This window comes from Chrysochloris asiatica, unplaced genomic scaffold, assembly GCF_000296735.1.
Source record: "Chrysochloris asiatica unplaced genomic scaffold, ChrAsi1.0 scaffold00004, whole genome shotgun sequence".
NCBI classification, from domain to species: domain Eukaryota; kingdom Metazoa; phylum Chordata; class Mammalia; order Afrosoricida; family Chrysochloridae; genus Chrysochloris; species Chrysochloris asiatica.
The window spans coordinates 16,046,803-16,057,509 of record NW_006408522.1 but is presented as its reverse complement, the minus strand read 5'-3'; the positions used below and the strand labels follow the sequence as shown (position 1 = coordinate 16,057,509).

Sequence of the window (10,707 nt, the reverse complement as noted above, 5' to 3'; positions counted from 1 at the left end):
TACTTGGACATTCCATCTCATTGGGGGTCTTCCTCTTTTTCTCTGACCCTCCACCTTACCAAACATGATATCCTTCTCCAGCGACTGGTATCTCCTGACAATATGTCTGAAGTATGAGAGACGAAGTTTGGCCATCTTGGCCTCCAAGGTGCACTCTGGCTTCACATCTTCCAACATGGATCTGTTGGTTCTTTTGGCAGCCCATGGCACTTTCAGTATTCTCCTCCAACACCGTAACTCAAAAGAATCAATTCTATGGTCTTCCTTATTCACTATCCAGCTTTCACATGCATATGAGGTGACTGAAAATACCATGGCTTGGGTCAGGCGCACCTTAGTCTTCAAGCTGACATCTTTGCTCTTATAAAACCATGGTCTAGATCTCTGATGTTCTTGACTTCTAGCCTATAGGCATACATTCAGTTAGGTGAATGTTGTTTGTTCTAGTATTTTATGCAAAATATTTAATAGCCATTGTCTTTGTCTTAACTCTTTATACACACAGATTTCATATATATATATGTATATATATATGTGTGTGTGTGTTTGTGTGTTATTGTTAAGTGTCATGGAGTTGGTTCTGATTCACAGCAACCCTATACAGGATTTCTGAGGAGCAGGTGGTGGGTTTGAACCGCCAAACCTGTGGTTCACAGTCCAGTGTTTATCATGCATGGCTACACCACATCCTATATACACATATATATGTATGTGTGTGTGTGTATATATATCTATATCTATATATAAAACTCCTGATGTGGTGCTGCAGGTTAATGTGCTGAACTGCAAGGTTAGTTTGAACCCCAAGGTTGGTGGTTCAATCTCACCAGTTGCTCCTTAGACACCCTTTACAGGGTCACTTAGTTGGAACTGACTTGACAGCATTTTATATATATATTTATTTATTTTAGTGCTGTGGCTCTGTGAGGAAGCACAGTACTGCTAACCACATGATAGGCGGTTTGAGCCTTCCAGCTGCCCCACAGGACAAAGATAAGGCTTTGTGCTCCCACAAATATTTACAAGCCTTGAAAACCCTATACCGAGTTGTTGAGTCCAAACTGACTCGACAACAGTTAACAATATTTAATCCTGGGTATTGGGAGTCCTGGTGTGGCGCTGTGCACTAATGCATCAGACAGCAGAGTTGTTTGAACTGCAAGGTCAGTCGTTCAAGCTCACCAGCTGCTCTCGGAAACCCTATGCAGGGTCGCTATGGGTTGGAATTGACGTGATGGCACTTAATGACAACAACATTTGGTGCTTATAGATGAAGAGAAGCATAACCTTTAGACTGTGTTTCTAGAAATGACTCCCAGAACATGGTAGAGTTCACTATCTTGGAATCACTCCAAGAATCAGGAAGTTGCTGCTTGCTACTACCTGCCCCTGCCATCTATCAACTGCCTCCTGACATTCACAAAACTGGTGACTTGGCACTGGAATAGAGTTCAATTTCTGCTATAAGTAATGGTGATCTACAAGCAGATTCAATAGGTGTAGGAGGGCAAGTGAGAATGCACCTACGAATATATACACGTTTGACAGAGGATTTCTGTCCAAGTTCCTTTGCTCCAATCAATCCATGAATGTGGTGGAGCATACAAGGTGGAAAACTTCTTAGACACAACTAAACATCTAGATGTAATGAGTCGTTAGGCGTGGGGGGCTCAACTTTATAGTCTAAGGGGACACCAAGGTCAGCTGGCATAACACAGTCCACAAAGACAATGTCTACAGCCTGCTTTGGTGAATAGCAAGTGAAGCCATTGTTCTTTCCCTGTCTGGAGGAAAGAAGAGTAAAGAAAACCAAAGACACCTGGGACAACGAGTCACTGGACTAACAGACCACACAAACATCATTCTTCACAAACCTAAGACACAAGAACTACATGGTGTCTGGTTACCACTACCAGTGCAATGAAAAGGATCACATCAGAAGGTCCTGGGTAGAGTGGGGGGAAATGTGGAACAAAGTCAGAATCAGTCCCAGGCACTGCTTCTATGTGTCTTTTCAAGAGTGAGGCAATTCCATCTCAGACCTTGGTCTCTGTACTCTGCATGAGCTGAAATTTCTGGATGCTTCTAGACCAACAGCCCAGAGTCAGGTTTACAAATTCAGTAACCATTTTGCATTTCCAACTCAGGGAAATGCTTACAGGACTTTGAACACAGATAGTTGAGCTTTTTCATTTTCTTTTTTCCTACTAAAACTTTCCAAAAGTATACATACCTCGGCCCTCCGTAGGCCGTCATTTTAAAGCAAGCATGTGAATAAGCAAGAGAAAAGGTGACTTTCTAGACAACATAAAACTCTATACCATTGGAACATTCCTGGTGACAGCAGTTACCCATGTACAGGATTCTGTGTATCCTTCTGGATGGATAGCAGAAAGTTGCTCAGCCTTGCTCTGGTGTTTATCCACTTCCCTGAATTTCATGTGACCAAAGGAAAGAATAGCATTGGGTCAGTTTACAAAAGAGCATGTGCTGCTTATCTAGAATGTAGTCTATAAATCACTTTAAGATCCAGTCAGTTTAATATAAAATGTTTTTAATTGTTTTTGAAAACATTTAAAAAACAATTTTTGAGCACTTTCAATAAAAAAAGAGAACTGAAATGCTACTGCAATATTCAACTACTGTAGTTTCAGCAGGTACAACAACAGACAACAAAACACTGGGGGAAATCTGACTTTTTGCACTAAATGAAAACATGGAACAGGGCTTGGTTTTGTCATTTATGGTGTAGTAAAGCACATTATAGTACAAGACTATTAGATGAACCTCGGATGCACTGCACAAAAAAACACTTTCCTTCTTTTCAGTTCCAAAGTCAGTGCTTATTGCAATTATATGCAAAAGTATTTACTTCATGAAGTCTTATCATGATAAACATTATGCAAAATGTTTTAAACATCAGAACAATGAAAATAATCTGAGAAAGGAACATATTTAACAATAACTAAGTAGAATTAGTAAAACATAAGAAAGTAAATAACTTGTGAATAACTATGCTTGTCTGGTTAACAATGAACCAGTTTCACTACAGCCAAGGAGGGAGGAAAAACAAAGTGGTTACAGGAATACCTAGTACTGTACAGGACAGGTCAAGAACACTCATGCACATGTTGTGGTCGTGTATTAACACGGTGAAGCAAACGAAACTTAATTCTTCCTGCTGTAATATTCTCATGTAAGAGAATAAGAAATAGAAATATCTCATTGAGATCAATGCACATTGCTACATAAGACAATTTTATCTGTCACTTTGATGACATTTTGTCTTGTAATAATGAAACACATTTAAAAAGTTTAATCTGTGGATTGTATTGGTTGCATTTATCCTAAGAGATGTGCCTACCACAGGTTCAACAAATTTAGTGCAATAGATGAACCCCAAAAAGTTTGTTGGACGAATTCAACCAAATTTAAAGTGTTTGCTGCAATACTGTACAGGGGGTTAAAAATCTCCCAGTCTTTATATTTTTATCAAAAAAGATTTCCATTATTTTTATATTAGTAGGAAGCTAATAATGTAAACAAGGGATTAGAATGGCCTCAAAATCTCCGTTTCAGAGTGTCTCCTATAGAAAGGCTCCCATCATTTGTTAAGAGAAATCACAGTTTCCTTTGGGTATTGCATACTTTGGTGTGCAGTAGTGCTGTGTCTCAATGTACAGTGAAGAAATGACTAGCATTAAGAAGAAAGTATCTAACAGATTATTAAACCAAGGTAACAGCAAACACACAAATGCCAATAACTAGGACATATCAATATATAAACTCTTGAGCCAACCCTAGCACCATTTATTTATCAAAAGATGTTGATACTCTATACCTTGCAAATTTATTGAACAATGAAACCTTTTTAAATTAAACCCTTCATCACATTTATAACTATTCACTGATTGTAATCTTCTGATTGGCTTGGTAATTAAGGTAAAGGAAAGCTTAGCAAGGTTCAAGGTTGTCTAACAATGGTTTCATGTTAGCTCTAAAACTTAACGACAATTTTTTAAATCTTTGAAAGTGATTTTGAAACTCTTTAAATGGAGCTGTCAACAGTGAGCAGAGTTGGGTCAACATGAAAAATCATATATAATTATTCATAAACCAAAATGGGAGCCACAACAACAACAACAACAATAAAACAAAACAAAACAAAATGGGAGCCATAGAGAGAACATTTGAAAACAAATCCTGAGTGCTTCTTTTGAATTGTGGTTATCACAATAAATAAATTAAGCATGTAATAAAACGCTCCTCTTCTTCAAGTACTATTGATATCCCCCCCCCTTTGTTTTATCAGAGATATAATGATGGTGACTTCAGACCTTAGGTGGTAAAATATTTGTTTAGTTTTCCATGTATCTTCCTCCTGCTTATTTGGTTTTCAAAGGGATCCCATGATCAAATTGTATTACTTATATTCAGGAGGAGCAAAGGAGTCAGTCAGTAAATTGAGGAGAAAATAAAAAAGAATATTATAATTAAAATTTTTAAAAGAAAACCTTAAATAGAATTTTAATATGTGCATGCAGCTATTGCGATGAAAAGTAAGAAAATACTTGAATTTTCCTTCTGAATTCTATCTCAGCTACCAAATGAGAAAACATGAAACATGTTCCTAACATGCTTGTATTTACTCTATTTAAACTACAGTGTTTGGAAGTTATTTACTTGTTTCATGTGTGTGTGTGTTAGCTAAAATCAATGTTTTTAAAATAAGACTAATGCAAGGTCACAAATATAAATGGCTACTAGTTTTTCCTCTTAAAATTTTCCATGCAACTTTTGCTTTCCTTAAATTAATACTTAATTTTCCATTATTTTGTCCTATTTAAGCCCTTCATTGTAGGTTAAATGGTGGTACTGAAGTCCCAGAAAGTCCTACAGAGATTTTTCATTCTACAGTAGCTTTATGCTTCAAGCCTAAATACTTCAAATAACCTGAATATTATCCCTGTGTTCAAGGAAGACCTTCTTGTCTACAGTTCACCTCAGCTATGATTTCAGACCTAAAAGATAATACCAATAACAACAAAAATAGCCTACCCCTAAAATCAATGGTTCCTTCTAAGTTCTGTGCACATCAACAGATGAATTAAAATGAACTTATACAAAATAAAGATCTAGACTGCTCTTGTGAAAGCTGGTTAGTCAATTGTTTACTAGCTAACAATGGGATTAAATGGGGAACATTATAAAATTTAAAACCTAATACTGGTTCTTCTACAGCCAACTACTGTCTTCAGAAACTTGTTAAGAACTGAGGCAAGTCTAACCATTTCCTACTGAAGAAGAAACCACTTCTGCAGCAAACGCTTTTAAAATGTCACAATTAATAGTAAGTGTTTCTGCTGCGGAGGCACTTCCATTAAGACAAATACAATACATATGTCTTTAGATACAGTGTGCTACATATTATAAAACTCAATTTAACCCAACATTTCAACAGTAGGATGGTCCTTACTTTCTATCCATTCAAAACCTGATGAAGTCATGGAGTTCATGGATTCACTGCAAATTTGTTGAAATAACGGGTCATTCTTTAATTCTTCCAGTGTAGCTTCATCATCTTGTCCCTGCTGACGACCTGGATCAAACAGGAGATTTGGATCTAAAGTGTTCAAATCATTGATGCTGCCTGAGAGCTCAGAAGACAACCTGATATCGTTAGAAAAATCAGACGCGGTGTTGGTGAGATCAGATGTTACCTGACCTACCAGTTGCTGGTTGGTTTGCAGGTTGTCTCCACTCAACAGGTCTTTAACAGTGCTACTGAAATCTAATTGTTGCTCTCCAATTTCTGATTGTGCTTGATTATCTCCAGGAGAAAAACTGATCTGATCGGTGCTATTACTTTTGGTGAGGTAAGATGGTGTTTGGAATTCATAAGCAGAAGTGCTGGAATCAATCCTATTCTGCGGGTTGGCACTAGGGAAAACAGTGGAAGTTTCCAAAATCTGAGTGAGATTCATCCGGGCGGTGTAATTGGAGGGCAGGTTGTTCATTCCCAAACCTCTCACTGCATCATCATTGTCAGGATCAAGTTTACTCAACAAAACGTTGGTTATTTTTTTACTATTGGTCTGCTTCTGAAGCGCATTCGGGAAAGCTGTCTGCATCATGACGGTTAAAGGAACGGACTGACTTCTTTGAGCTATGGTGTTGGCACACTCATCTGTATGAGCATTTGTGAAAACATGAACTTCTGGGGTAACCGGGCTGCCAAAGGGGGCCACGTTAGAGCGTGGGATATTAGACACTGGATAGAGGGTGCTTCCACTAAGATTTCGTTGGCGATGAACAGCAGGACTCACACTCCGGCATCTGAAGTTGCTGCTGGCAGACGAGTTAGTTCCTTTATTATCAAGAGGGGCAGGGACTGCAAACCCCTCCTGTTTGTTGCTGTTATTGACAGTGGCACCTTGATGCTGCTGCACAGGAGAGACAGGAGTCAAACGACCAAAATGACTGTCATGATATCTGGACTGAGCCTGGTAAGACTGTCCAGGCACAGCAAAAGCATGCGGTTTCCGGAAACGGTCTTCCACTAGTTCCTGATAGCTTGGGAGAATGCCATGGCTAGACACGGAGGCATTGCCAACCCCACTGTAGCCATTATTCATCCATTCCAGCTTGGTTTTGTCAGGGTGGGTGGCCATGGGTCTTTGCATCGGTTTCACAGGACTACTGGAGACAATGCTGGCATCATGATATGCCATACTAGAGCTTATTGGGGTAAACGCAAATGGATTCCTACATTCAACAGGGCTGGGAGGGACACTACTGCTGCAGTTAGAATGTGGAGTACCAATGGGTGTATGTCGGCTGCTTCCTAAAGCACTATCCACAGGTGTAGTCTGGGCTAGCCTGGAGCAAGGGCTCTCCCGTGACAGACCCTGAGACCCAGCAATCATTTCCGATGTAGGGGTTGGGGTTGGGGTTGGGGTGGGCGTGGGCGTGGGGGTGGGCGTAGGGGTGTGGATTGGAGTGCCATTGCTATGGATTGGATGATAGAAGTGGGCGCTGGAGGCGTGAGACGACATTGGAGCTCCTGGAGTTACTGACTGACTCTGAAGATTCATTCCCAAACAATTACCGAAAGAATGAGAACTGTTCATTGACATTTGCTGCTCCATAAGCACCAGCTCTTCCACAATACTATCTTGTGTAAGTTCATCATCAAAAGGAAAGTAGCTTTCATTTGTCTGAGAAACAGAAGACTCAAACTCCTTCAGTTCCGACTGCAGAGGTAACTGATCTGAAGACTGTGCTTGTATTTGATTCAAAGATGATTCTTGCATCTGGCTGTGTAGCTGCTGGCTATACATATCCTGCGACATACCTTCTAATTCCCAAACAGATTTCTCTAAGTCATTGATATCAGAGTGCTCAGGAATTGTCATAACACTGATATCTTGCTGTTGCTCACAGTTGGCAGATACAAACTCAGGATCCTTAGTGACCTGCTGCCATTCATTTGGATTAAAGCTGCCATCTGATTTAGAGTCACTGTCCAAGAGAAAGACACTTCCTTCAAGTTTTACTTTTATATCTGGAGATGATGATGGTGTTGTTTGCTGTTCCAAACTGGAATCACTGGGAATAAGAGCAGAAGTAGTCATGGGTTGACTGGCCACTAACTGTGAACCAATATTTATTGATACCGTGCTAGGAATCTGAGCACCTGCTGGTGAACTTTCTGTTTCCCCTGAATGCAGAACCTTTTGGTCCTTCTTAACACTGCCTGGTTGCTGACCTTCTATGATGACTGCAGTAAGTTGCTCCACAATTGGTTTCTTTACAGGAGGCACCTGGGACTCTTGTAATGTAGTAGACAGTCGTTTTCTTGGACTTTTAGTGCATAATTTAGGGTCTTTATGTATTGAGTCACCATTAGGTGGTGAGCTGGTGCTGGTGACAGTTAAGTTCTGAGTGGCAACTGAGAGGGCGACAGTGCTTGGATTATTGCCTGTTGAGGGGCCGGGCAGGATTTCATTACAGCGACTCTTACATTTGGTCCTCTGGTCACAGACCTTAGTTGCTTTGATTTCAATGACCTCTTCATTTGAAGGTTTTTGCACTACTCCATCTGTGTTACCTTTTTGCCCCAAAAGGGCACTAGGTGTTGTTTTGGGAGTTTTAGCCCCATCCGAGTTCTCTTGGCACTGTACAGGATGCTCATCTGATAATGTTTCAGGCTCCATTTTGACTTCCACAGCAGATGTTCCCCCAGCACTGCTGGATCTGGAACCCGGGGACTGAAGTGAAACAACAGAACCATTCTTAATCTGTGGAATGGTCCTTGACTCTTCGGATGTTCCCGTAGCACTGTTTACTGAGGCAGAATGTTTTAGAGGAGCACTACTGTTGCTGGGTGTAAGTGATATTGCTGTCATTTTCACCACATTCAGAGAGCTCATGTGTGAAGCAGGTACAACAGCAGTTTTGATGGGGCTGCTAGTAAAGAGGACAGTTGTAGGAGAGCGGATGGTGAGTGCACTGGTATTGGCTGGTTTGGGTAAGATCTGAGGGTAACGGTGCCGGGCAGAGCGATCCCCACCAGGACTGGCTGGAACGTTCTGAGGAGTCTTTGGTGCCTGTTTCACAGACTGCATGTGCTGAGTGACCACCTGTACATTTAGCGGTAGAACTTTGCCATCAGAAGAACTCACTGGACCTGGTGAGGTTACCAATTGCCTGGTCCGTTGGACCTGTTAAATGTAGGTAAACAAAAGTCAGATTTAGTCAGTCTAGGACTAATTTATACAACTGTATCACATGCAGGCATTTATAAAATGTTATTAAAAAAAACCCAACAACAAGAATTCCTATGTTAGATAGAGAGTTCTTTTGGACAACCTTTTATATAACCATATACAAATATTAACAAAACAACCATAATGCAATAGTTATTAAATAAATCATTTAAAAAATACATTAGAACATTTTTCAATTGATAAGATTTATACTTGCAGTGAGTACTTGCAGAAACAATGACTTTTAAGGTGGTTATAGGTAGAGGAGATAAAATCTTGAAGAAACATGCAATTATTTAATGGTGTCACTAAAGCCTACGCCATGTAGTTCAGACTGTCTTTATACCGGGATCTACCTTGGTCTCTGATCTCTATGTGGCACAACCAGTTTGTACTGGTATATCGCTATAGGATAAGCACTAGATCAGAAAGGTCAGTTTGAACTGCAAGGTCAGTGATTCAAACTCAACAGCTGCTCCTTGGAAATCCTATAAAGAGTCACTATGAGTTGGAACAGACTCAATGGTACTTAACAACAACAACATTAACCTAAAAGTTGGTGGTTTGAGCCTATTGTTGTCACTGCCTGGAGTTCTGCTCCTGTTACCATTACAGTCAACAAAACCCCATGGAGCAATTCTACTCTGTACCACATTGGGAAACCATGTGGCAACTAACATCAATAGCACTTTGGATCTTAGCTAACCCTCTGTGGATACAGTTCCAGATAAAATTACTCTGTACCCAAGTTTGCTCTAGAGTGAATAGTGCTAGAGTGTGGTTGTCAGGCATTCCAAGTTTTAAGGACATGATAATGATGATGATAAGAACATGACAGAAAATAAAGTATTGCCTAATGATTTCAAGAATGACATAAAATACTACCTTACTTTAGAATGATACTCTCTCATTTTAAAAGTCCCTTCGTCTAAGTTTGGTCGTGTGAAATAAGAAAGGAAGACCCCATTAACTTCTATTGTAGATGAGGAGAAACAAACTCAAAGAGTAGTTAAGGAACTTGCACCCAATGTCCCGTGATATCCAGCAAGCCACAAAGTAGGTCTATATAAAAACACTAGCAAAACATGTTACAATTTTTCTACATCTGAGTATTAAAAAGAAAAAAAAGTATTACCCCATTCCCCACCAAAAAAAGTTGGCTATTGTGTCATCTTAACTCAGGCAGAGATGAAATAACTCAAAATGACTTATACTGACTAACACTCTGATGGGTTAAATGCATCTCTGTATATCTTTTATCTTTATATTTTCACTTATGTTCACTTTGCAGCTCACTTTGTAGTCAACAGCATGCACCTGAATTCAACAACTGACCAAAGCTAAATCTTATCTGGTCACAAAATCAGCTTATAATGTATGAGAGGACTTCAAAAAGTTCGTGGACAGATTCCATTTTTTTTTGAAATTTTAAGTTTTTATTGTGAAATATGTGATAGTTTACATGGGACAACATTAGCTTTACATTCATCCTATCATATTTCGTTTCATTGCAAGGATTACAATCCCCTCAATGCATCATCAAACAACTAAAGGGTATACCCTCTCCCCACCTCAAGCCTGCCTCCCAGCCACCAGCACACAGCCCTTTTCCCTCCCTGAGTCCACAGTCCCCAGCTGCTCCATCTCTCCACGTCATCATCATGTCTTCTCTGGATAGGGTCCCACACTTCACTCCTCTCCCTTAATGATCCCAAGGACCTCCATTTCTGGACTGCAAAATCAGCCACGCCCCTCCTTTTGTTACAAAACGTCTACCTTTACATTTCCAACCTTCACAGTCAGTCCTGATAGCAATTACTCACTATTGTACCACAAGAGTCTTGTCACCATCTCCTTTCATTAGCCCCATCCAGGCAGACTAGAAACCACTCAATGCAGATTTTACCTTCCTACATCCCCTCTGGAACTAGGCTCCCTC

General features: G+C 40.0%; 1 protein-coding gene across 1 annotated transcript in view; it reads right to left on the bottom strand.

Moving 5' to 3' along the window:
- Positions 1-4,376: 4,376 nt before the first annotated feature.
- Positions 4,377-10,707, bottom strand: part of RFX7 (regulatory factor X, 7) — a 160,226-nt gene continuing 153,895 nt past the window's right edge. The window contains exon 9 of the mRNA XM_006831618.1: positions 4,377-8,723. Coding sequence (XP_006831681.1) covers positions 5,442-8,723 — 3,282 coding nt within the window. The 3' untranslated portion in view covers positions 4,377-5,441. The remainder of the gene's footprint in view (positions 8,724-10,707) is intronic.